Here is a 27321-nt window from a genome sequence, read left to right on the forward strand (position 1 = left end):
AGTCTCCCTGCATTATACCCAACGAACGGTAAATATTCACATGTACGGATTCGTCAACGGTGTGGATTCCTTCTCCCCATTACTCTCACAGAGTCGCTGCGCTCTCTCTCTCTCTCTCTCGCGCTCAAGTCCAGCTTGGTCAGGGAGTCAGGACCCTTTATTGGAGAGGCGACCACTGTCTTTTACTTTATTCTCTCTTCGTCTTCGTCCTTTCTGTAATAACTGCTGGGTCTTAATCGAAAGCGATAGGCCACAGGAGTAAGCCTTTACTCAGTCCACCTGAGCACTGAGCTTCTTCATTTGCGCTTCCCCTTCTGCTCCGTGCTGCTCATTTCATGGAGATCTTCGTCAACCCGCGATGCTCCCAAGTTAGCTCGAATTGGGTTTCGATTTTGGCTCGTGGGCTGGCCTGAAACTGCCACTGCTCTGCGTCTTCTCATTCCCCGTCTTTTGTTCGATAGTAGGTTCTTTTCGTAGTGTTGGGTTCGAAATTTCGAGATATGATCTTCCAGGGTCTTATGGGTTTCGTTTTTTGCTGATTGTTGGAATTTTTCCTCATCTGTGGACATGGGGTTCATGAGCAAGTTGGAGGAGAAAATGGTGGAATGCATTGGCTTCAAGCTAATTCAAAATAATAGATTTGAGCTAGGGTTCTATGCATAAATGTGATTACAAAATATTCTATTAGAAAAATAGAAGCAAAAGTGAAGCTTGATATGATGCTTTCAACATCAGGGTTGGTCCAGCACGGACATGAAGGTATCTTCCTGGTTTGTCTTTTGCTTTTCTTTTATTTTTCTTTTAATTGGGGGTTCAATTATACGTGTCAAACAAATTTGTGTCCCCGTCATTTCCTTTTTCATCTCTTTAGACATCCTTGTAATGTTTTATTTCGACTTTTTAATATATATTTTCTGAATAATATTCTATATGATAATGACCATAGTGTTAGGAGGGGAGAAGTGTTTGAATTCGGAGCTGTGGCACGCATGTGCTGGACCCCTGGTATCCCTACCAACTGCGGGTACTCGTGTTGTTTACTTTCCTCAGGGTCATAGCGAGCAGGTGTGTCTTACTCCTCACCTGAACGCATGTCATTTATCTACGAATTGTTTAATGTTTAATATTGTCTAATATTCGTACTGGAGAAGTTGCATAACTTTCTTGCAAACGTTGATTTGTGAGCATAAAATTCCAAGTGCTTGTCATAAATTAAGCTGAGCTCATTGTATATAATGATGATAGGTTGCGGCCACAACTAACAGGGAAGTTGATGGTCACATACCTAACTATCCAAGCTTGCTACCCCAGTTGATTTGCCAACTTCATAATGTCACAATGCATGTGAGTATCATATGTTCCTAGTAATTATAATGCTATTAACTGTTCATGAGAGAAATTAGAATATGAATTTGAAGTGACCTAAGAGTATTTGTTAATTTTCAGGCAGATGTTGAAACAGATGAAGTGTATGCTCAAATGAATCTACAACCTCTAACTCTGGTACTTTTTCTTAATTTTTCTGACTTGCTTTACTTTCAGGTATTCTTTTGTCTTTTCTGGGTTGAACTTTGTTTGATTAAATGTAAATTCAGCAAGAGCAAAAGGAAACTATTCTTCCTATGGAATTGGGCATACCAAGTAAGCAGCCCTCAAATTATTTTTGCAAGACATTAACAGCGAGTGACACTAGCACACATGGAGGGTTCTCTGTTCCTCGTCGTGCGGCTGAGAAAGTCTTTCCTCCTCTGGTACCTTTGTTATTTCAACTTCTTTCTTGACTCTTGCTTGATATAGGTGTATATATCTTTTATCTGGATGTGCAGGATTACTCACATCAACCACCAGCACAAGAACTAATTGCTAGGGATCTCCATGATGTTGAGTGGAAGTTTCGTCATGTTTTTCGGGGTCAGTTCCAAATCTTTATTGATGCTGTTCCTTTTTCCCGTTATTTTATGGTGTTCGCCTTAGTGTGTTGAAGATTATGGAAGTTTGATTTCTTTTTGTTGTGTTATGATGATCTTTGTTATACTTCTAATGTTTGTGAGTTTCCCCTAGGCATTCTCAATAACAATACCTAGCATTACATGAAGATCATAATTCATTTCGCTTGAGGGATGAAAAAGCAGTTTGTAGTAGACTAGTATGTTGGCTTGGAGGAAATAGGCTTGTTGCAATAGGCAAACAAAGCCTTGTTATGCAATCAATACCTTTGGCTTTTTCTAGCTTCATATGTTTCCTCTTTATTGAAGTTGAAACGTTAAAGATATTATATATAGTGGTGTTGAAGTGGCCTGGTGGACCAATTGAGGTGACTGGTTTAGACTGGGGCAGTTTGAGAAACAGTTTAAATGAGACCGGGTTGAGCCGGACATTGGGCAAGGTACTAGCCTGCCCTTTTTTTTTATATAGCTATTAATTGATTTTGTAAGATTTTTTTTTGGATATATCTCATGTGATAAGGTGATTTTATAGTTATTATAAAGATTTTCTTAATGATATCAGATTTTATATTCTATTTTAAATTTTAAAATTGATTTTTAAACTCAACATAATGTGAAAATAGTGTATAATTGTTGAGTACTTGTAATTTTAAAAAAATTACTCTGGATCTTAATTTTATTTTGAAGGATATATATTGAGATATATGAATTATACTTTTGATGAATAAAATAAATTAGCTTTTCTTCAAGTATTTTAATTTATTTTTACCAAGCCAACCTGTGGCTTGGTATGGCCTGGCTGAGCCATGGGTTGATTTGTGTAACCAAAGGGCGTTCCAGTGCCAAGGTGAAACCCAACTCGGCTCAGATTGTAAGCACTCCTGATGTTTTATTCTTCCAAAATTTTAACATTTTTTTTTTGTTTAGAGTATGTGATACTAACTGGTAAGAAAGACTCAAATCATTGTATGTACTTCTTGGATTGATTCAAAGATACCTTGGTCAGAAAGAGACCATGCGTACCATCAGCTTCAAGATTAGATCTAGTATCAGCAAGTAGGAGGAAGATCAACTGCCCTTGGACCAGTGACTCAATTTCCTGCTGTTGCTGTTCTATATTGTATCAAATGTCAATAGAATTGTCGAGAACAAGCAGAATTGTCTGGTCTTACATTACATTAGGAAGTCAAAGAATACCCAAACTTGTCGTTTAGTAATTGTTTGGGCTCATGATGGTAGGCTAAGTAGGAGACTTAGGCTTTATGCTTTCCAAGTTCTCATGCGACTTGGCAAACAACTCAGGAATTTTGATACATTCAATTTTTTTTTTTTTTTGCCAGGAAATAAAATAATTCTTTTGGGACTGTCATTTGGATATTAAGAATACGAGGATAAGCAAAACTGTTTTTTTCCCCCTTGTTTCTTCTAAAGTCAAAGAAACTTCACTGAGAAGTCCTCTGTTATATTGTGATCTACTGACGGATCTAGACTTTCATGATTTGGGGGGCCAAACTGAAAATAAAATAAGAAATTGGGTGGCTAAAATCTAGATTAAACTATTTTGCAAAGAAAAAATAAAACTTCTACCAAAGGCTGTGTAATCCATGGGTGGGAGGGGGCAAGAACCCCTCCTTGCCCCCCTGTAGATCCGTCTGGTTCTGTCAAGCTTGGCTAACATTAGTTTGCCTGAGGAAGGTGGAATTGCTTTCCTCCCACAAAACTGTCTTGGTTTTTTGGATCAAGTTTGGAGCAAGTTTTTAATTATCACAACAAAATGGGAATTTAAATTGGGGAGAACTACAATCAGGTCCTAAGCAAGGAATTCCAATCCCTTTTACAAGCCAAACTTAATATTTACATGTCAGATATTTACAAGTGGTGAGAACCTATAATAATTATTTTTCTTTTTTGGGACTTGTATGTAGTTTTCCTTTTAAATTATTTAGACAATGCAACGAAACCATGATAAATAAGTTCAAACTTTCTTTTGAAATTGTGGACTGGTTCAGTAACATTCTACTTTGTCTCTATAAAACCCATTTAAAATCAAACTAGTCGTAGACGTTGTTGACCAAGCCAAATTGCTTTGTTTAGAGATTGGGATGTCAGTGTTAGTCTCATGAATAGAGGCAAATTTTCTTGCCCATTTTTTTGGCTAAGAATGCTAGTGATAGTTTAGGTTTTTTGATCATCCTCCACCTTACTGTATTAAGGTGGTGGATGATGAAAGATTATCTTCCCTAGCGTTTGTCTAGTTGGTATTTTACTCTGATGTTTTTTATCACTGTTTCATTCCAAAAAAATAAAACTAGTCATTGATTTGATGATGGAACTGGTTCACAGCTCATTGGTTTGACCATAATCAAATTGTGATTGAATTGGTGATATTTGAATATTTTATTTGACATGATAATAATTTAATATAATAAATATACTTATATTTTTCAAACATTTTAATGTTGAGGATGCATTAAACCAAAGCCAAACATAACATCTAAGTTTTTGGACTTCCTGGTTTTAAAATTTGAGTAAAAGATCATTTATTTATGAACAAATGCAACCGTTACATATTGTTGCATTGAAACAAGTAAAAAGGCTAAAACTTTGCTGGAACTAATTATTTATTTTGTTCCTTGGATACATGGTAGAAGTGCTCAAGTGCAGGTTGATTTGCAATTTTTTATAAAGGGAATTTTGAAGGTTTTATGTTTTTTCCATTTTAAGATTATTTATATATATACTTGTGTGCATGGCAAACCGGGAAGTCTTACATGATTTCTTCACCAGCATTGGCAAGTCCTTCCTCAAGCCTGTTTGAAGGGTCTTTTAGACCAAAACAGGGTTCAGTTCACTGGGTTTCTGCTTGAAGCTTGTTGATTCAGTCCAATTTTCCAAACACTGATGAGACTTGAGGTTTTTACACATTTATATAATTGGCCGATGCAATTCTAACAAGAAAGCTCTCAAAAACAGTCTCAAGGCTGTCAGTTTCCTAATGGGACTCATTTCCATTCTCAGTCTGAGACCTTGTTAGGGTTACTGTTTTACATAGTTCTCTTCCACTATGTTGTAATATGTAATGTTTTCAGAAATATAATATATTTATCTACAGTACTGAATCTTGATCTAGTTGTATTTCTAATGCATATGCAGTTTAATATCTACTTTTTCTTATGCTTCTTTTGGCTTACCCATTCTTCTAATTTAATGGAGTGAATTTGCTGGTCATTAATATAGTTGTGAGAATATATAATTATTTCTTATTTTATGAAATCATTATTTGGGAATTAGGGTTTGTAACTTAGAGCAATTGTGGGAAGTTATGATTTCATAAGGGATTTGAACTAGCCTTCTTGCTCAAGATTACGTTATCTTGTTTGTCCATTTATGTATACACCTAGTCGTTCTAGTTTTTACCCTCAATATTGAAATATTGAATTTTGCTGAGTTTAGGCAATCTTGTTTGTTTTCCTTTTTGTTCCTTCCTGTCCTCATCAGTTTGTCTTTCCATCACAACATATAAAATCAAGACACAAGTCTTGATGCAACCCTCATTTAAATTGTTTTTAATTGAAGAATATCTGCTGTAAGAAGGCATTTTAATTACCTTATGTGAATAGATTTTTAGTGGGATTGTATCTTCTTTCCAAGTCTTACCTCTATTGCTTCCATGCCATTTCAGGACAGCCAAAACGGCACCTTCTTACAACAGGCTGGAGTGTATATGTTAATGCCAAGAGACTAGTGGCTGGAGATTCTGTGCTTTTTATATGGTACCTATTTCCTTTTACCTTGTTTAAATGCCTGTTTGGAAAGTTTTATCGTACTGCTATCAGACCGGCAATGTTATATAGTAGTGAATGCTGGGCTCTAACGGGACAGCAAGAGCATAAAGTTGGAGTAGCAGAGATGAGAATGTTACGATGGATGTGCGGACATACACGTAAAGATAAAATTCGAAATGAGCGCATACGTGAAAAAGTGAGGGTGGCACCTATTGAGGAAAAAATGGTAGAAAATCGGTTGAGATGGTTTGGGCATGTACAAAGAAGACCAAGGGAGGCACCAGTGAGAAGAGTGGAACATATAACTTTGAGTTCGATTAAGAGAGGTAGAGGAAGGCCTAAGAGAACACTCTTGGAAGTTGTTGAACGTGATCTCTTAATTAATAATATTTCTAAAAGCTTAATAAATGATAGAGCACAATGGCGTCTTGCAATCCATGTAGCCGACCCCACCTAGTGGGATAAAGGCTTGTTGTTGTTGTTGTTTAAATGCCTGTTTATTAACACTGAATGGAGGATTTTTTTACTTATTTTGTTGTTTTTTTGGTCATTCTTGCTGTTAGGAATGAAAAGAATCAGCTTCTTTTGGGAATACGTCGCGCCAATCGACCACAAGCTTTGATGCCTTCATCAGTTCTATCTAGTGATACTATGCACATTGGATTGCTTGCAGCTGCTGCTCATGCTGCTGCAACTAATAGCTGCTTTACTATCTTCTATAATCCAAGGTTTTATTTTTTGTTTAAATTTCTATTTGTGATTCTTTATGTGGATCACGATCTTCTTTTGACATCTACATCTTGGGCAGGGCTTGTCCATCATCCGAGTTCGTTATACCTCTTTCAAAATATATCAAAGCTGTGTGCCATACACGTGTTTCAGTTGGTATGCGTTTTAGAATGCTATTTGAGACTGAGGAGTCAAGTGTTCGCAGGTACTTTTTATTCTCAACTTTTTTCTCAATCATCTGTTGGATTTTTGTTGATGCCATTCTAAACATGATTCCTGCAGTGCAGATGTTATTGTGGTATTTTGAGAGGGAAAAAATTATTCTTATCCATACTAAACATGTGTGTTACAACAAGTATATATACACCAAGCTAAGAGACAAAATAATAAAGACAAATAAATACTAATAACTCCTAATAATCAGGGGAGAATATCTTCAATAAATGCTATATTATGACACTCCACTTCAAGTTGGATCATAAATGCTAATCATGTCTAACTTGCTTATGCAACTTTCAAATGCTTCCCTTCAATAAATGCTATATTACCACACTCCCCTTCAAGTTAGAACATCTGCAGCTTGAAGATTGGTAGGCAAATAAGTCAAACATATAATTCCTTCTTCCAATTTTTCTCTAATGAAATGCCTATCCACCTCCATATGTTTAGATTTCTCATGTTGAATAGGATTTAGGGCCATGCTTATAACCGCCTTATTGTCACAATAGAGTTTTAGTGGTAGATCCACTTTGACATTTATTTCTTCCAAGACCCATTTCAGCCACAACTCTTCCATTGTTCTTTTAGCCAATGCTCTTAATTTGGACTCAGCATTGCTTTTAGAGACAACTTTTTGCTTTTGACTCTTCCAGGTAAATAAGTTCCCCACATAAAGGAACAATAGCCGAAGGTTTTTCTTCTATCCAGTTGAGTTTCTCCCCAATCTATATCTATGTAAATTTATACAGTTCTCTATACTTGTTTTTGGAAGAATAACTCTCTACCAGAAGTACCTTTTAGATACCTCAAAATCTTATAGGTTGCTTCCATATGTCCTTATTTAGTTATTCTTCTTAGGCTTTTTTTTCTTTGGAACTACAATCGGAGTTTTAGTAGGCCTACAACCCAACATACCTATTTCCTTTAGAGGATCAAGTACATACTTCCTCTAAGATATGTAGATACCTTTCTTTGACCTTGCACCTTCCATATCGAGAAAGTATTTTAGGTTATTGAGGTTCTTTACCTCAAATTCTTTCCCAAAACAATCTTTACTCTTATTATTTCCTCAAGATTAGTCTCCTGTGAGAGTAATGTTATTAACATACCCAATAAGAATGCATTTCTTGCCTCCCTCAACTTTAACAAACATTGTATGGTCTGACAATCTCTACTTGCAGCCCTCCAGCTTGAGAACTTTTGAGAATTTGTCAAACCACCCTTAGGAGGCTGCTTTAAGCCATATAGAGATTTCTTCAATCTGCACACTTGATCACTTTTGCCCTATCAAATCCTGGAGGTAGAATCATATATACTTTTTCTCTTAGCCCTCTATTTAGGAAGACATTCTTGATGTCCAATTGATGAAGCGACAGTTTTGGGTTGGCTGCCACAGGTAATAAAACTTTGATAGTGTTAAGTTTAGCCACTAGGAAAATGTTTCTTTGTAGTCAATACCATATGTCTAAGTAAACTCTCTTGCCACCAAGCGTGCGTTTAATTTGTCAAGAGTACTATCAGCCTTGTACTTAAGGGTAAAGACTTACTTGTAGCTTACAAGCTTCTTGCCACTTAGCCTCAGAACAATCTCTTATGTTCCATTTTTCTCTAGAGCTTTCATTTCTTCCATGACTGCATTTCTCTATTCTAGTATTTCTGGTGCTTCTTGGATGTTGGTGGGAATTATCACTTTATCCAGATTAGTGACAAATGCTTGGTAACTTAGAGAAAGGGCCTTGTAGGACATATGCTTGTGTATTGGATGTAAGGTACAAGAGCAAGGGTGTTTTTGAAGAGCAATAGGCAAAGCAAGATCAAATTGATCACTCACCTATTTAGGAATTCCTTGAGGTGGTGCAGGAGCTATCATTGGTTTAAACTCCTTTGGTGCTTTGGGTGCAAGGTGCTCTCCTTCCTTGAATTGATGCTTTTGTGAATAAGCCAACAAGTCTTTGTCTTTCTGCTCCTTTACATCTCTCCCTCCTTTTGAGTTATTTTCTATGACTGGCACAAGAGATTATGATGACAAAGGAGAAATAGATGTAGAAGGTTAGGTTGAGGGTTTTGGTGTCGGTGATGGTTCTGGTAATTGTGGTGGTAATGGCTTTGTTGGCATAAGTTGGGAATCAAGGAGCACTTGTTTGTTGGTAGTTTCTTGTTCCTAAGTATGAGATTCACCTAAACTCTCCCCCTAAATTGAAGAATTGGGTTAGAAAGGTGTGTCTTCATGAAACGTAACATTGAGGCTTGCAAACATGTGTTCAGAAATAAGATCAAAACATTTGTATCCCTTTTGAGTGAGAGAATAGCCAAGGAAGATGCAGTTTGTGGCATGGGGTTTAGGTTTATTGTTTTGGTGGATATGAGCAAAGGCTGTGCACCCAAACACATGAAGAGGAAAGTTGGTTTCAATATGAGATGTGGAAAAAACACTTTGCAATTTTTGGAGAGGAGTGTCAAAGGATAACATATGATTGGACAATCAATTGATGAGGTGGTTGCAATTAAGATGGCATCCCTCTAGTAAAACTTTGGAACATTGTGGGTGAACATGAGTGCTCTAGCAACTTCAAGGGTATATTTATTTTTTCATTTAGCAATGCCTTTTTTTTTTAGGTGTATGGGCACAAGAACTTTGGTGGACAATACCATGCTTGAGTAGGAAAGAACTCAAAATTTCGTTGAAATGTTTAGTCTTATTGTCGGTGTGCAGTGTAATGTCTGCCTTGACAGTACCAAGACAATATTCTTATACGCTGTTGTGATAACCAAGATTAGCTAATTCCAAGCAAAAGTTATCACAACTTAAGGGTTTAAAAATATAATTAGTTAAAACAATGGGATCTCAAAAAAACGCTTTTTAAATTATTGTTTGAATTCAAACCATAGATGAAAATCAATTGATTACAACTACGGAAGCATGAAAATCAAAGAGTACTTCAAAACAAGTTGAACAAGCCCTTTATGCAATAATTTTGGTTTGTTTGCCGCGGTGCAAGCCACGCCTACCGTGGTGGTGGATGGCATAGAGGAATGAGTTCCTTGAAAGCCACTTGCGTCACGGCACGCACCTACTATCATGATAGCAAATGACAGCTCTTCGAACTTCCGGAGCATGTTGTTTCATCATCTGACATCCAATTTGAGGGGTTCAAGTGTCCATAAGAAGCTCTTCGAGCCTTTTAGCTAATGGCACGGGTCTTACATTCATATAATCATCCATTAAAAAGATGGACGCCTGAACCTAAAATGGTTCGTTTTCACCTCAAAACACATTCAAAGGTGTCCAACTCACAATGCCAAATGCCATTAGCATCGGAAACACTTTGATCACCTCAAATGAACCACACACAATATGACAAGTCAAATATATCACACAAATAAGTAATCACTTAAAATGACCACCCAACCCCTAATTGACAACAACACAAAGATGTGGATAAAACTTAACTCACATGTCAATTTGGTTATTTTGATACATAAATTACTTTGAATATATCACTTGTAATTATATCTTGACTAAGCACATTCATTCAATTACAATAGCATCAACCTTAAGCCAAGATACACCCACATACCACAAATTCATACAAGTGATAACCAAAACAATGTTATGATCATATGTTGGCATAATATTATAACAATATTCGTTACAAATCCAAAAGAGAAAAGGAAAGAGCTATACAACTATTGCTCTTCACTTTTCAGTCGCCCCTTCCTTCCCCTTGCCTTTATCGGAGCTCTCACCAGTAAAATATAATCATGGGGTGAGATAAACATTTTAGTAATAGAATAATTCACTACTATTAATTAACATGCACAAACATAAGAGAATAAAATTATAAAACTCCAAAATATACTTTTAGCATATTATAACACTCTTTTTAATCAACACAAATCATTTACTACTAGCACAATTATTCTATTATCCGAGTCTCCATATCATCCTAACTGAAACTATAGGCTCTGGAACTAAGTGCACTTTTATAATGGTTTGAGCTCACCTTCGATGGTAAGGTCACCCGGTCAAAGACGTCCTATCCTACTTCTGGACTATGGTTTCTTCCTTATCACACACAAATTGCGGTGTCGTTACTCCAATACTGTATCACTGATGTTAAGGAGTATCACTCTTCAATGCTGTATCTCGCATGGATACTAAGGAGAAAATTTCCAATACCATGCCTCATTAGACATAAAGGAGATACATGTCATGTGAACTTCCACTATTTCCTATAGGTGAACTTTCACCCCTTAATATAGTCATGCTCATTCTTATCACACATTCCACACTTATGAAAAATCATTACTTTTTACATAAGGACTCAAAATTCTTTATCATTTCAAAAGTAGCTTTTAATGCACAAGGAAATTATCTTCACAACATGCTAAACTTTCAAAATACATGTAGACAAATATATTTATCTACTCACAAACAGTTAAACAATATAATCATTTAGTGTAAATTATTTTGTTATTTCAACCCTTTGTCACACAAAAGGGTTACCGTAGTTCAACGTTAGCTCCACATGTTCTATATGCACGATAAGGCTTGAGCAACACTTAATCTACACAATTAAGTGATAATTATCAATTATCACTCCAAATAAACCTCGAATTCATTAAGTTCTAAATACCCATAACACTCACATTTCTCATCTAACCACAGCAACCATTTTCAAACACTAACCATCCTATCAAACATCCTAAACATATCAAAATCCTCATCCAATTCCACACATTGTCTCAAAACCTCCAGATTATGTCTAGAATTCGTCCAAACCCTTATCAAAAATTTCAAATCACCATAAAACTCATAACTTAGGGTTAGAGGCCTGATTTAACTTCCCAAGACCTTAAATAAACCAATGGGTTCGGTCTAAACCCTAGAGAATCGAGATCAAAGCCTCTATAGCCCTAAAAGTCAGAATTTTCGCATAAGAGGGAGAAGAGGGAATGTCGGACTTACCTAATGATTATTTAAGCTCCAAATGCTGCCAATGTGGTCTAATGATTATGCCCTAGCAGTATATGAATTCTCTCTAACACTCTCATTTTTTCCTTCTTTCTTCCTTCTGTTTCTGAACTATTTTCGCGATTGATAAATACTGATTTCGCGTGTGTGTCGTGGTGCATTGACATGCTTGCCGCGGCGCTGGCGCAGAAAGTCCTACCAAAATTTAAACACCCTTTTGTATCCTGGCCTGCGCAAACCTCGACCTAGCCTTTTTCTAAAGCGGTTCAAGGGTCCAAAAATTATATTAGTCTTCTATAAACATCTTTAATCAATAATTTATTTAAATTAACCAAAATATCTTTGGAAACATTGCCAATTCCCATCTTAAAAACTTAAGATGTTACATGCAAGACTTGGATGCTTGTGTTGAACTTGGGTTTTTATCATAGTGAAGAAATTAATAAACACAAACGCGCCTTCAAACTTGTCTTCTAAGAAATACACCCAACAGACATGAGTATGAGTATCAATGAAGGTAATAAACCACTTTGTTTTGGTGCGGTTTGGGATATGAGATAGTCCCCGTAAATCATTGTGTATGGTAACTAAAGGCTTGGTGGGTGCATATAAGATGTTCAAGGAAATGATGTTCGATGATGCTTTGCTAACTCACACACCTCACATTGAATATCATGGTTAGTGGGACAAAGGTTTGGGAACAAACGCGAGAGGTAATGGAAATTAGAATGGCCCATTTTCTTGTACCATAACAGAATATCTGCATTTTTAAAGGTCAATATAGAGTTACATACGCTTGTGGCTTGTTGGTGACTAACTCTAGCATCGTCCAAGAAGCAGAGCCCCTTGTATTTTTTAGCACGTCCAATCGTCATCCTCGATGATAGATTTTGGAAGAGACAATGAGTTGGAAGAAAATTAGCACAATTAGATTGCTTTGTCAATTGACTAACAAGCAAGAAGTTGTAGGATAATTTGGGTACATGAAGAGCATATTTTAGAGTGATAGATTTAGAGATACGAATACTCCCTTTACCAGTAATAGAAGCAAGAGACCCATCCGTAATTTTAACTTTCAAGTTCCTGGCAAATGGAATATATGTGGAAAATAATTGGTAGTTATCGGTCATATGGTTCGATGCTCCCAAGTTATAACAATCCATAAAGTTTTGTCCCTGGATATATTCAAGGCTTGAAGAAAGTTACCTCTTCATGCCAAAAAGACTAAGATTGCCTTTGGAACCTATCTTACACATAATGGGTCAGATTCAATAAACTTGACTTTGGATGAGTGTTTGGCATGCTTTATCACCCATTGTAGAAATAGTATGTAAAAACTACTACACATTAGATCAAGGAGGTTGAGGCACAATGCTTCCAAGATTAGAAGCCCCATTTCTCTTACGAATTAATGATCATTATTGTTCTCTGATCTCCTATTCTGACAGCAATCATGTTCAACGAATTGAAGAAATTTTTACATAGCTATGCTTGAAAAACAATGGGACTAGGCCGGATAGGGTTTATTGTCGTTGAAGGGAGCCACTGTTGCTGAAGAGTAACCTCCATGTGCTGCTGTTCGTCGGAATGCTCTCTCTGTCATGGAGTGGATGAGTGGCGTGTGTGAAAACCACATGCTGTTGATGTTTGTGCTGCTACTAGGTATCGCCGATCGAAGGCCTTTGATCCTCCCTTGGTCAGCGGTGAGATCTAGTAATATCTCTCTTATAACATGTTGTGTTTGATCATGGGTGGACTGACGGAATTAAACGGTAGAAACTCTTACTAGGTTTCTAATCCTAGTGGAGCCATGTTGGCCTTGATACCATGTGGTATTTTGAGGGGGAAAAGATTATTCTTATTCATACTAAACGTGTGTTACAGCAAAGTATGTATACACCAAGCTAAGAGACAAAATAATAGAGACAAATATATACTAATAACTCCTGATAATCGGGGTAAAATATCTTCAATAAATGCTATATAACCAGGTATATTACTTAATTGTTTGTTCTAAGGGTTGATGCACTTAAAATGTGAATAGCTGTACTTCCAAGTAAGTTAAGAAAGTAATAATCATGCTTGAGTTTATTTTTCTGGAATATGCATCTATCCTATTAGCTACCCAAGGAAGCAAGTTTCTTGGTAAATGGCTCTCTGTTAGTAACTTCCTTGTAATAAAAGGCAGAGTAATGGGACTGGGATTAACTGCTTTGTTGTCTTTTTGACTGATTGATCCCATCCTATTCTGGCTCTGCCTTTGCTTATATGCTGACCTTTGTTGCAGATATATGGGTACAATAACTGGTATAAGCGATCTGGATCCTGTTCGCTGGCCAAACTCTCACTGGAGATCAGTAAAGGTAAGTAAGATTACAATGCATGTAATGAGTTCATAAGACCATTTAACATTATATATTATATTCTCTGTTCTTAAATGAAACTTTATGCCTCTTTGCAATTAAATTCTATTTTAGACTTCTGATTTTTTAAATATGATCTATCTTGCATATTTTTGCTCATGATGTTTGTTGATTTGTTGGGACCTCTTGCAGTTTTCTGTAGTTCTCTCAATCATCTTGTTTAATCTGTTTGATTGAAATGATTTGTGATTCAGCACAATCAATTAGAATTCCAAACATTCAAATTTTATGGCCATTTGTTTGCAGGAAATTTGGTTGATGACAAAGAAATAGGATTTTAAAAATATACTAAGTTTGTAGGTTAAATGGTCATAATGGCTCAAAGGCTTGTAATGGCATAACAAAAGGGTCCAATCAAGGAATGGAATGCGGGCAATAGAAACAGTAAGCTTTCAGATCTGTTGTGGAGCTGTGAACCAGTTTGGTTTATTATTCATTCTGTCACACTCAACAAAAAATAGGTTCAAGTCTAGATTATTCTCTAATCACCTGTATATTATCTATATATTTTCTGCATCTCCTATATTGTAATCCAGATTTGTTTAGACATCATACATCCTCAATGATTCTTTCTTCTAACATTCAACGATTTGCTTTGCACATAATTGCCCAAATGTATGATTTATAGGTGTTTCTTTACACTATCGCCAAAGAACCTTTTTTATGTGCTTCCTTAGTTCTTAAACCTATTTTTTTTATTTTAATCTCATATACACAGATGCTCCCTTAATAATCTAATTTCTGCCCTTTTAACCTTTCTGACATCTTTATTTTTCCAAATTCTAGAATCCTAATTTTGCTGGCTATTAGATACACACACACACATCCAAGGGAAGGGGGAAAATGCTGTATGGCCTCTGATAGTTATCAAGTTGGCTTGATGCCTGCCCGTTATGTAGGAAGGACAATTGCTGCTGATATCATATCTCTAAATGACATGATATGTGCAGTTACTTGTCGCTGCATCTATATTTGTTTGGTATTTTATTAAAGTCATGGCAAGGTTGCTTCTTGCAAATGGGTTTTCTTGAAAACATTGTGGAAGATATAATTACTTGTGTAGTGACCTATATGCTGTCACTTAAAAAAAAAAAAAAATCATCCCATTAATTGACATTATCGTGTTCTTTTTAGTCTTTATAGGCACCTTTTTGATTTGATAGCAATAATACTAAAATGTATATGTAACTTTGCAATTTTGATGGCTGACGCCAGCATAAATTTTACAATTCATAATTCTGTTGGCGTTTGCTGTTTACACTTTACACACTGAATTAATGGTGAACTGAAGTTGTAGCCAGACAAAGAACTATACTGCTATGAGCTTTTGATGATTTCAGAGTTTGATATTTGAAACCCTCTGCCTTAAAAGCGAGCAGTAATTTCATAGCAACTCTCTTCGGATGACACTCTCGTGAGTCTTCCTTACTTTATGTGTAGGTCGGTTGGGATGAATCGACAGCAGGAGAGAGACGGCCAAGGGTTTCACTCTGGGAAATTGAGCCTTTGACAATATTCCCAATGTATCCATCACTATTTCCCCTCGGATTGAAACGCCCCTCACCTGTCAATGGTAAATGTTTTTCCTGGGGGATAAATATTTGTTTGTTTTAAATTGGCTTCCTAAATATTTTATATGAAGACTCTTTGTTTTAGCAGAATCATGGTAAATTGCTGAAAAATTCGTCATAATGTGTTTAAATTCCAAAGGATTATATTGTGATCCACTTTTTTTTTAATATTGAAGTAGATAATTCGTGCCTATGGTAGGCTTAGGCTCAATTTGATGGTCAAATTTTTTTTTTTGGGTGTTGTTATTATTATTATTATTATTATTTTTTGGGAACCTATTCTTGTCCTTTTTCTGTTCAAGTGGCATCTTACCCATACACTCATGATGATAGTTACAGTTTGATCATACATTCATGTTGTCAAAAAATGGCATGGGATATAAACCTTATCAAGAGCCAGCCTGGTCTGAAATGCAAGTGATTTAAGGCATGTTTGGTTTCTGTTTTTAAAAGTAAAAAAAATTGTTTGGGTAAGTGTTTTGGATTTAAATGTTTTCAAAACTGTTCTCATTTTTTGTTTAGAAAAAAAATGGAAACAGCTTAGGGTTATTTTTTTTTTCTTTTTGTTATTTTTAAAAAACACTACATTTAACTATTATAAATCATCTTCAGATATGGTCAACCACTATCATAGGCCATCATCATTAGCCACTGGCGACTACCACTGTCTATTGGCCATTTTTTAACTCTTAAAATTGTTTTCAAATTAGCTGGCGACTACCACTGTCTATTGGCCATTTTTTAACTCTTAAAATTGTTTTCAAATTAGCATAATCAAACAGATTTTCATTTTGTTTTGTTTTGAAAAACAATTTTTAAAAATTGGTTTACAAAGTAGTTTTTAAAAACAAAAAATTAGAACAAAACCAAACAAGCCTTTAAATTGTACATAAAGACTATTGCCGACACTGACAATGCTGTTTTTACATGAATATAGGGTTGCTTTTGTAGATGATTTATTGCATTTGAAGTGGCCAACTTGAGGTTGTCAAATGCAAATGGTTGTCATTACATGATATTTATTCATATACATATATATATTTGCCCCACTTATAGTGTGGCTTTGGCTTCCAAGTATGACAATGACCAACCAAAATCTGCTACAAAAAAACTTGTACATGTCTATTGCACATGTTAAAGTTTCAAGCATAAATTTGACAAAAGGATCAGGTGGCCTTGTGATAACTTCAAAATTTGCCATCAAACATCAAAAATCTAAATTTTACTTGCTAACAATTGGTTGAAATTGAATGTCAAATAAGCTGCATAAAGTTTTTCTGGTCTTTATCCACCTAAACATTTCAATCAAAGGAGAATTTAGACAGAATTTAGACAACTTTTGCTTAGCAATTCAGAAGAATTTAGCCAGAAAAAAAACCAAAATGAAGTGACTAAACAGTATGACCACCTTTTCATTGTGAGGAAAGTAGTTGGTGACACTTATCATAAGGACTTGATGATGACTAACATGTGCATGAATGCTATTATTTCTTGTTAAAATTATGATGAGTTGTATAAAAAAGAGAGGACAAAAAAATAAAAAACAAGGAGAGCATTAAATCAAAATCCTTATACATGCGATGGATGAAGCTTTAGAATTAAGAAAACGCACAGCTAGAGCAGTCAAGTAGAAAGAATAGTGGTTATTTTTCTCATACAATGTCCAACTCATCATAATTTTGTCAACAAAATAAAAGATAGTTATGTATATACTAGCAGATTTAACTATGCCAATGATGATAAGAATTAACATTGCAGACATATGAAGCTCAAGGGATTTGGAACGACAAAATAAAAGTATAGGAACTAGTATCAAAACATCTTATAAGTATAGAGACCAACAGTTGTACTTTCCCTATTTTTAACTATGGTCTTCTCACAGATGTCAGAGATGATGCAAATAATGGGCTAATGTGGCTTAGAGGGGGAGCTGGAGAACATAGTTTAAACTCTTTAAACTTTCAAAGTGGTGGTGTGTTGCCGTGGATGCAGCAGAGGTTGGATCCAACTTTGTTAGGAAATAATCATAATCAGCAGTACCAATCATTGTTAGCGGCTGGTTTGCAGAATCGAGGGAATGGAGATCTATTGAGGCAACAAATGATGCATTTTCAGCAGACTTTCCCTTTTCTTCAACAATCAGGAAACCAAAATCCTTCTTTGCAATTTCAGCAGCAGCAGGCAATTCAGCAATCAACCTCATCCAATAATCTGCAGCCACAAGAACGTGTATTAATGGAGAACTTGTCACAGAACCTTCTTCAGAAATCACATAACATTTACAATCAGGAAGAACAAGCACAGCAGCAGAATAATACTTATCATGATTCAGTCTTGATTCAAAGTGATCAGTTCCTTCAGAGGCAACATTCTAATGTGCCTTCACCATCATATTCAAAGCCGGATTTCTTAGATTCAAGCATGAAGTTCTCTTCATCAGTTTCCCCCATACAAAATGTACCCGCTTCACTGTGCCGTGAAGGGAGTGGTAGTGATATTTTAAACCTATCCAGAACCAGTCAGTCCATGGTGACTGAACAGATGCCCCAACAATCTTGGACATCGTCGATGTATCCACCTATGCAGGTCAAGGCCTTTAGCAATTTGATGTCACATGCACATTATAGTGGAAAAGATTCTTCATCAGTACATCCATATTGTGCTTCAGAGAACCAAAATCCTACTCTTTTTGGTAATAATATCAATTCATCTGGCCTTGTGCTCCCAACTACTGCCACGGGATATGCACCTTCATCTGTTGATACTGATACTTCAACCATGCAAATGGGGGATTCTGGATTTCAGGGTCAACTATATGCTTGCATGCAAGATTCACCAGAGTTATTGCAAAGTTCTGGGCAGGTTGGCCCGCGAAACCAAACCCAGACATTTGTCAAGGTACAGGGTCATAATCAAAATTTTGAAGCTTTAGTAGCAGCTTCCTGAGTCCCTTTTTCTACTGCAATCTTGTTCTTTCTTTTCACAGGTTTACAAATCAGGGTCAGTTGGCCGCTCACTTGATATCTCCCGGTTCAGCAGCTATCATGAACTGAGAGAAGAATTGGCTCAGATGTTTGGAATTGAGGGAGAAGACCCTCTTAGATCAGGCTGGCAGCTTGTATTTGTCGACAGGGAGGATGACATGCTTCTCCTTGGAGATGATCCGTGGGAGTAAGTACATATTTCATGCATGGCATTCCGTACTTGTTTTAAGAAAGAATTAAACTAATTTACTTGGTTAATGTCTGATGACACTCTGTCTTCTGTTTGTTGATGTCCTGCTTAAATTCCTGCAGATCATTTGTCAATAATGTTTGGTACATCAAAATACTTTCACCTGAAGATATCCAAAAAATGGGAGAGCATGTGGTGGGACTGGAACCCTTAGGTCGCAACGCCGGATAGAGGTCCAAGACAAGAGCAGAATCTCAGGACCTTTTTTCCGAACAACATGCAATTGGCCTGCATGAGTACTAACAGTAGTTCAGAAATGTATTCTCCCATGGTCCAGAGATAATTCTACTTGTTTATTACTTTTATTTTAACGTTACGTGCACCTTGCTTAGTACTGTTTCACCAGCACCATCTTTAATGATTCTAGGATTGATTAGAAGAACTTGGGATATTACGTGTGCCTATTTTCAACTTGTACTTACTGCAAGCTTGAAACACAGCAGTTTGAATCATTTTTTTGTAGTGCTCAAATGAGATATTCTATCAGGGCGACAAATTGAGAGATGTGGGATAAGATTAGGAGTTAAAGAGAAAAACTTTCAAAGATTAGAAGCTTTCCCGATCAGATGATGACATGGAGGACCTAATTTAGTAAATACTTCTGTGGTCTTGTATTTGTTCTGTGGTCTTTCAATTTAGTAAAAGGGAGAGAGATAATATTTGTTTTGATTCTATTTATAGAATATTTTTATGATTTGTGTCTGTCTGTCTTTATTCCTTGTCCTTATTAAAAGTTGGAATGATTATTAAATATTAGAGTATTTTATTTTTGAAGTATATATATTTAATAGAAGTAAAGTTTGATATTTGTTGAATTTCTAAGCAAAGTTAATAAGATTTAAGATTTTTGTAATTTTAGTAAAACATATTAAAAGTAGCTTACAAATAAGATTGCATTTTGCATTAACTAAAGGTCAGGAGACAGAAACTACTGATGGCCAACTATTTTTTTCTTGAATGAACTTGTTCAATTGTCTATTGTCTGTACTCTGCAGGATGAAGAAAAGCATTGGGAAACAACTTCAATACATGAACAAGTTTGTTTCTGATAATAATACTTATGATTTATAATTAATTTCCCGTCTGACAAGCTCACTAGTTTTTTGTCCGAGGTTTAGAAGTCAACTATGTAATCTATTGCCAAGGAAAATTTTATGTACTTCTAAAATTATGTTTGCAATCATAGAGAATATTGAATTGAAGACTTCAACATTTTGGTGAGGTCCCATGGCGTAATTGTAAAACTTGATTAATTACTGAACTTTCACTGTTGGCTCTCAGTCAATTGATGCATGATTATGAAATAATATATTAATTATATATAATGGGAAAAATGTTATATATGATTCTAAATATATACAACCAGATTTGCTACAGAAAATTGAAAAGTTTATAAACAATAGCAACAACAAATATCATAAGAACAAAAGCCATAATTGGAGGTAGGGGAGGGAATGGTTAAGTTGTTAACAGGAGATTTACACCTTAGTTTATTTTAGGTCTAGCTTAACTTATTTAAATAATAGACTTAGATCAGGCTTAGGTTTTTTACTAAACTTATTTAGTTAAATAGGCTAGGCTTATTTTTTCAAAGCTTATTCTATGAGCTCAAAAAGCCGACTTATATATATATATATATATATATAATGTAATATATTACAAACAATCTATTTCACTATTTGATTTTTAATCAATCTGTTTTTTATTTTTAATTATATTTTCAATTATATTAGAGTTATATATTTCTCTTAATATTATTACTTTGTTGTTACATTATATTATGGTTAGTAAGTCCTTTCAATTATTATATATTTTAATTAATAAATCAAGTTATGTATTGTATATTATAATATTATTAAAATATATTTGAGATGTTTAAAATTAAAATGTGAATATTTAAAATACTTACTTTTAAATAGGTTTAAATTTCTAATTTATCATATAGACTCAGATCTATTTAGTTAAAGCGCTTAACTCAGCTTAGCTTATTTTCACCCCTAATTGAAGTATTATATTTGGGATACTTTGCTGGAAACTATGGGAAGGAAGAAACACGAGGCTCTTCTATAATGCCTCTCTTGCGCTTTGTTTAGAATGATAAAAAACAAGAAAAAAGAAAACTAGGCAAGAAAAGTAAGGGGAAAAAAAAAGAAGACATTGTTCTTCGCTAGTATAATGTAAATTAAGAGGAAATAAGGGTTAAAAATGTCTTTTTATCTACTGTTCTCTAATTTTCTATATTCATATTTTCTTCCTATTCCAAACAAAACCTTACAAATTATGGATTGGTGAATGGAGTCGTAACCATTGTCCAACATGGCATTGAAGAAAAGCTGTATTACCAAATAAAAATAAATAATAATATAAATATAGTTAATATTTTATATTTGATTGTTTTTATGACATTATATATTTGATTTTTTGAACTAGACATGGATTGTTTTTATGACATTATATATTTGATTTTTTGAACTAGACATGGCATGTAGAACCAGTACTGCGTTCGTGCATGAAACGCCGGGAACCGCATGTGAAGCATTATTCGGTGAAATAATCTTAGTTTCTCAGGCTTCGATCAATCATCGATTTTCTCTTAGTAGCTGTCTAGTTCTCAGATTTCCCAAACAAAAGAAATGAGATTTAAACACCATAATTTTCATAGAAAACACCACAATTTTTAGTTCTATCAATTATGGGATCAAGTCAGAGAGCATTATTATCACTCTTGGATCAATGCCTCACATTGTCACACATCAAGCAAATCCAATCTCTTCTCACAGTTTCAGGTAACATATATGATCCGTTCATAGCAAGTAAAGTAATTTCCACTTGTGCCATTTCAGACTTCGGCGATTTGTACCACTCTTACCGACTCTTCCGTTGTCTACCATGTCGAAATACTGTGATCTGGAACTCCATGATCAGAGCTTTTGAAGAAAAGGGTGATCCCGCCACTTCTTTGTCTCTGTACACTAGAATGCTCCAGGATGGCTTCTTGCCTAACAACTACACTTTCTCTTTCCTCCTGAGAGCTTGTACTAAAAACTCTGCTTTATCCATGGGGTTTATGCTCCATGACCATGTCATCAAACTGGGTTGGGAATCCTATGATTTTGTGCAAAATGGGTTGATACATTTGTACGCATCTTGCAATATAATGGACCCAGCTAGGAAACTGTTTGATTTGAGCTTCAACAGGGATGTTATTACTTGGACGGCTTTGATCAATGGGTATGCAAAGTTGGGACAGGTGATGGCTGCGCGAGAACTGTTTGATCGAATGCCCGAGAAGAATTCAGTTTCTTGGAGTGCGATGATAAATGGTTATGTTCAATTGGGTTTCTTCAAAGAGGCTTTGGAGCTTTTCAATGACATGCTTGCTTCTGGGTATAGACCTACACCTGCAGGGATTGTGAGTGCATTAACAGCTTGTGCTTCACTTGGAGCATTAGATCAAGGAAGATGGATACACGCATATGTGGATAGGAACAAGATGGTGTTGGATACATCACTGGGTACTGCTCTTATTGACATGTACGCCAAATGTGGCAGCATTGAAACTGCTCGTAGTGTTTTCAATAAAATGCCCATCAGAGATGTATTTGCTTTCACCTCTCTGATTTCAGGCTTAGCCAACCATGATGAGAGTGCTAGTGCAGTTGAACTATTTGACAAAATGCAACACGAAGGAATTTCGCCAAATGAAGTTACATTCATATGTGTCTTAAGCGCATGCAGTAGAATGGGATTAGTGGATAAAGGTTTAAGGATATTCAAAAGCATGAGAGAGCATTATCGGATTGAGCCATGGGTTCAGCACTATGGATGTTTGGTGGACCTCTTGGGAAAAGCAGGAATGCTGGAAGAGGCAAAACGCGTGGTAAGGAAGATGCCAATGGAGCCAGATTCATACGTTTTAGGTGCATTACTGAATGCTTGTAGGATGTATGGAAAAGTTGAGTTAGCCATAGAGATTTTCATGTTCCTGAATGACCAGAATTTGGACCATGGTGGAGTTCGTACTCTTCTTTCAAACACGTTGGCTTCTGCAAAACAGTGGGAAGACGTAGCGAAAGTACGAACAGAAATGCAGGAAAAGAAGGTGAGAAAGGTTCCAGGAAGCAGCTCGATTGAAATAAATGGTGCAGTTTGTGAATTTGTATCTGGAAATTATTCTCATCACTTCACGGAAGATATTATGGCGGCTTTGTTTGAGATGGAGAAGCACTTGAAGTCTATTTGTTTAGAAGATGATGGTGACGGTAAATAAACTGAACAAGAGGTTCTTGCAGGAAGGAATCATTCGCAAGAGTATAGAGTATAGCAAGGAAGGAAACAATGCTTTCCCAACATTTGTTTTGTTCAACGAGCATCTTAAACTGTAGCACTCAAGGAATGTAGCCATGGCCAAGGAAATTTAATGTTCGAAATTGGAATTGCTAGCAAACCAACAGGGATGAATGAAGAAGTATTGAGCCTTGAAAATGCCGCAGCTTTGAATTTTGTATTGCCGTCCAGTTTGATACCATATGAGGGGAGTCTTCAGATTACTGAACGTTGTGTTCTCAAGTAACATTTGAATGACAGATTTTGGGACTCCGGATTCTTTCAACAAACGAGAAGCTTGCAGACTCATGCGCATAGAAGCAAAGCACGCAACATCAAACATAATCTTCTCACCCACGAACTTCTAGCGTACAGATTGCATTGATGACGTAGACTTGGAGATCCTCCGCAAAAGATCCCTGATCGGTTCATTCACTTAGCAAATGCGCTTTTCGATTAATTCAAGAACCTCAATGGAATCGCTACACATTACTGTTTAAAACCCTTGTCCCTGGCAAATCTTCTGTTAAAGGAACCATTTGAATTCCGCAGTACCATTACGAAAGTGAAATAGAAATTCTCGAGTACGAATGCAAATACAGGGCCTAGCCTTCTTGTCCTCTTCCTCGTTGATGTAGTCAAAATTTGCCTTGAAACATGAAACCTTAAGACAAAAGGGATGCGCAAAGCATGCAAATACAACACAGTTGATATTACTCAAGCAACAGATCGAGCGAGGTTCATGACGTTAGAGAAGCCATTAAATGTGATTAATCGCAACTTGTTAAATGAGCATGCTTGAAGAAAGACGCGTTATAATAACGTGGGGATTAACTAAAGGGGAAGAAGTGTATGACCAAAAAACAAAAAAACAAAGGGAAAAATATACGTCCTCTCCCTGGGATTCGTTCTCACAAGGGCACCAAGCCAAAATTCAAAGCAAACACTGAAGCCAAGGTTTATAGCGTGCGGCGATGGGTAAACTTTCAGTAACAGAAGCACCAAAGCAAAATGAATCATGTCGAATAGAGGTAGAAACTAGTTTTCCATCTACTGTTTGTTTTAAACATCTTTAAGACACTGACAGTTAATGTCTCCCAATCTCCACTAAGCTCAATGAAATGAAATTATACCTCCAACGGATGATTGATGACTTGAGAGGGTAAAACAAACAAATGAACCAATGGAGCCCAGATAAGAGGTTTGAGGAAATGAGCTAGATTTAATCTGTGGTCCACACAACTCACATTACCTTCTCATTGAAAAAATCAATTTACCAAGGAATTTAAGCTTCAAGGAGCTAATACAAACAAAGGGCATAGAATTTTCAAATAAAATTAAAACACAAGAAAAATTAGCTCACCAGCAGAGAAACAGATAGACAGATGAACATATAAAGAAGAGGGGGAAGACCGTCTCATTTGCTAGTGATTTTCTCCAAGTGACATTCAAACATTTACAGTCCCCTTCACTGTGGTTTTTTTAAGCTTATTTCATTGAAAGTTTGCTTAGGCTGGCCACAGCTTCAAAAAGGGCGAGGGATGAGGGTGGAAAGGACAGAATGAAAACCCCCCTGACCACCAAAACACTAATGCCACCTTATCTGAATTCTTTCATCGCTATCAAACTAATGCTTAGAGGAGGAGGAAAACATGCGAATGTCTGTAGAACTCTATCAGAAAGGTGAACCAGTGACAGTGCTACTCAGAGTAAGATATATGATGATAGTAAGATGAAAGGACAAAGACAGTGCAAAGAAGGTCCATCCAAGTAAAACCCAAAGCTCAAGTGTCTAAAGCCAAGCCCCATGAAAGATGAACCATCAATGATTTCTGTCTACATTGCCGCCCATTAAAAATCAAATAGTACTTATTTAATACGGCCTTGAAATACATCTAGTCCCTCCCTCCCAACATCCATCTTCAACCTAAAAATATACAAGCACTTGGGGATAAGGTCAATCCCATAGTATGTCAACAGGATTCTACAACTAAGATCTAAGTTTATTGTATACAGAATAACATACTATAGTCAATCTAAATTCATCCATCTTCATTCTTTTTAACTGAATGTAGCAGCTGATCTAACTTCCAAACGCATGTTTAGTACCACAAAATTGGAAACCAGTATGAAGCTAGGCTTTAAATGGAGAATAACACTATTCTAAGACTACAATTGTCCTTGTATCTAGAAGCTGATTCTGTTTCACTACCTGAAATCCTACTGCCTTAAATGATTTCCAAAGGATCAATTGTTGAAAGGAACTGCTTATAGCAGAAAAAGACAAGCAAGGCAATTATAACAACTAGACGTTTTTACTCCTTAAAATGCATGTTGCCGAATTTTGTCATGTAGCTTAATAATCAGATTGTCAGTCCAAACTTCATAAGGCTGAATAGCTCAGCTCTACAACAGAAAAGTGATAACCAAATGAGAGAAATTTGATTTAGAAGTTCCTTTATTACCATAAAACTTCACCAAGGAAGCCGCAAAATCCAATATCAAGGTTGACTTCTACACTGATTTTGACAATAATTGTGGTTACGGATACCATGCATCAGTGTAATATGAAGTGCACAACTACATAGAATGCCAATAATGTGGAAGAAGACGACAACAGATAATCCTCCAGGAATCAAGGATGAGCTAACCTTTCTAACAGTTTCACCAAGAAAAGTGAAGGCTACAACTAAATACAACTAGTGCGTCCCTGAAACAAATCTTTTTTTCTTGTACACAAGATACACGCTTAAAATATATAAAACAAGTTAAAAGGCAGACTTCTGTTCCTTTTTCTTTTGGACAATGGCAGACTTCTGTTCCAGGTACATAATTCATAAGATGATATCGTCTGATGCATACATACGACGATGGAAGAATAACCATGCTTACCGCATAATGCGAAGAGGCAACCGGTACTATATAGTGTAAAGATATAGAATTTTAGGACCCATATGTGATGAATCCAAACTTAAGAGAATCATAAATCATAATTCATTAGTAACCGATATATAATAATATAGACAAATAGCATACGAAAGGAAGAATTCCGACGAGAACTGATAGTAAGAATACAACAGACGAGATTTTAGCGTTTAGCACTTGAATCATAAGCAGAACAGTAAACATGTCATTAACAAACACTAGAACAGGCCATAAGTTTGCCTGTTTTCTATTAGATTATACTATGCTTATTAACAATCCAAAGTAGGGTCGTAAAGACCATTCATTTCATTTGACCCACGCAAGACATGAATAGCTACTCTCATACGACTTCTTTGGCCGGTGCAGGCACAGACTGAGCAGCCGGAATCTTCACATATCCCATTTTCTTGGGACTTTCAACGCCATCATCATTATCGTCCTCATCGACATAATCATCATAAGAACCATACTCATATCGGTTAGAGAACAAAGACCATACCAAATACATGGTAGCAGCGGTAAGAGCGCCACATCCGACGCCGAAGAGCAAAGCCACAACAACACTGAGAATGTCCTTGGTCCGATCACGGAGCGAACTGAAATCATAGGATGAGAACCCAAGGGGGACAGGCAAATTCGAATCCCGAGGCTCAATTTCGAGCTCCTTCTCAACGGGGCGGGCAGGAAGGGCGCGATCGAAGAAAATCTCGGCACCGAATGAGGGTTTATCGTTGTTATTGGAAACAACGTAGACGGGGATGAAGGATCTGATGTGGGTGAAGGTAGTAGTAAAGGTTTGAGGGTTTGAATCGCCGGAAGGGCGGCGGAGGGAGAAGGAGTAGGAAGAGACGAAGAAGGTTCGGCAGGGCCTGGCGCTAGCAGAGATAAAGAGGGAGAAGAGGCACAAGATGGCGGCGATCTGCAGAAGAAGAGGACGCGACGGAGAAGAGGCCATGGCGGAGGAGGATTGCGAAAAGAGAGATAAAAGAGAGAAGCAGAAGGGTAAGCAAATAGATTGGAAAAAGAGGCACACAAATATTTGGTGAAAGTAGGGAGGACTTCTTTTGAATGGCTGACAGGTCAAGACGCGTGGACTTCAAGGTTTAACTTCGATAGTTTCTTCTCATTTGTTGAAGTATATTTTCATGTCTGAATTATTTTTTTAAAAAGTATCTAGTATTTTAAAAT

The 27321-nt window shown here is 36.3% G+C and overlaps 3 protein-coding genes across 3 annotated transcripts; 2 read left to right on the forward strand and 1 right to left on the reverse strand.

The window, feature by feature from the left end:
* The first annotated feature begins 2 nt into the window (after positions 1 to 2).
* On the forward strand, positions 3 to 19584 carry LOC129302400 (auxin response factor 8-like). The gene is made up of 14 exons (XM_054941255.1): positions 3 to 759; positions 947 to 1065; positions 1246 to 1344; positions 1447 to 1503; positions 1596 to 1751; positions 1827 to 1911; positions 5629 to 5719; positions 6295 to 6459; positions 6540 to 6665; positions 13942 to 14017; positions 15518 to 15650; positions 17531 to 18546; positions 18635 to 18819; positions 18945 to 19584. Exons 1-14 carry the CDS (start codon positions 717 to 719, stop codon positions 19051 to 19053), a joined length of 2460 nt encoding a protein of 819 aa, XP_054797230.1. The 5' UTR covers positions 3 to 716; the 3' UTR covers positions 19054 to 19584.
* Positions 19585 to 21385: 1801 nt separating this feature from the next.
* Positions 21386 to 23792, forward strand: LOC129303717 (pentatricopeptide repeat-containing protein At5g66520-like). The gene has a single exon (XM_054943208.1). It carries the CDS (start codon positions 21575 to 21577, stop codon positions 23150 to 23152), a length of 1578 nt encoding a protein of 525 aa, XP_054799183.1. The 5' UTR covers positions 21386 to 21574; the 3' UTR covers positions 23153 to 23792.
* Positions 23793 to 26179: 2387 nt separating this feature from the next.
* On the reverse strand, positions 26180 to 27164 carry LOC129303718 (uncharacterized). The gene has a single exon (XM_054943209.1). The coding sequence runs from the start codon at positions 27086 to 27088 to the stop codon at positions 26474 to 26476; it is 615 nt and encodes a 204-aa protein (XP_054799184.1). The 5' UTR covers positions 27089 to 27164; the 3' UTR covers positions 26180 to 26473.
* Between the last annotated feature and the right edge of the window lie 157 nt (positions 27165 to 27321).

Source organism: Prosopis cineraria, unplaced genomic scaffold (assembly GCF_029017545.1).
Source record: "Prosopis cineraria cultivar Desert tree isolate PC_DT_omini unplaced genomic scaffold, ASM2901754v1 PC2, whole genome shotgun sequence".
Classification (NCBI taxonomy): Eukaryota; Viridiplantae; Streptophyta; class Magnoliopsida; order Fabales; family Fabaceae; genus Prosopis; species Prosopis cineraria.

What these genes read in the sequence shown, in the direction of transcription:
- LOC129303717 (XM_054943208.1), top strand. Translation starts at nt 21,575, where the DNA reads ATGGGATCAAGTCAGAGAGCATTATTATCACTCTTGGATCAATGCCTC.
- LOC129303718 (XM_054943209.1), bottom strand. Translation starts at nt 27,088, where the DNA reads ATGGCCTCTTCTCCGTCGCGTCCTCTTCTTCTGCAGATCGCCGCCATC.
- LOC129302400 (XM_054941255.1), top strand. Translation starts at nt 717, where the DNA reads ATGATGCTTTCAACATCAGGGTTGGTCCAGCACGGACATGAAG. An exon ending in GTTTCGTCATGTTTTTCGGG is followed by an intron (nt 1,912 to 5,628) that starts GTCAGTTCCAAA and finishes ATGCCATTTCAG; the next exon opens with GACAGCCAAAACGGCACCTT. An exon ending in ACTATCTTCTATAATCCAAG is followed by an intron (nt 6,460 to 6,539) that starts GTTTTATTTTTT and finishes CATCTTGGGCAG; the next exon opens with GGCTTGTCCATCATCCGAGT.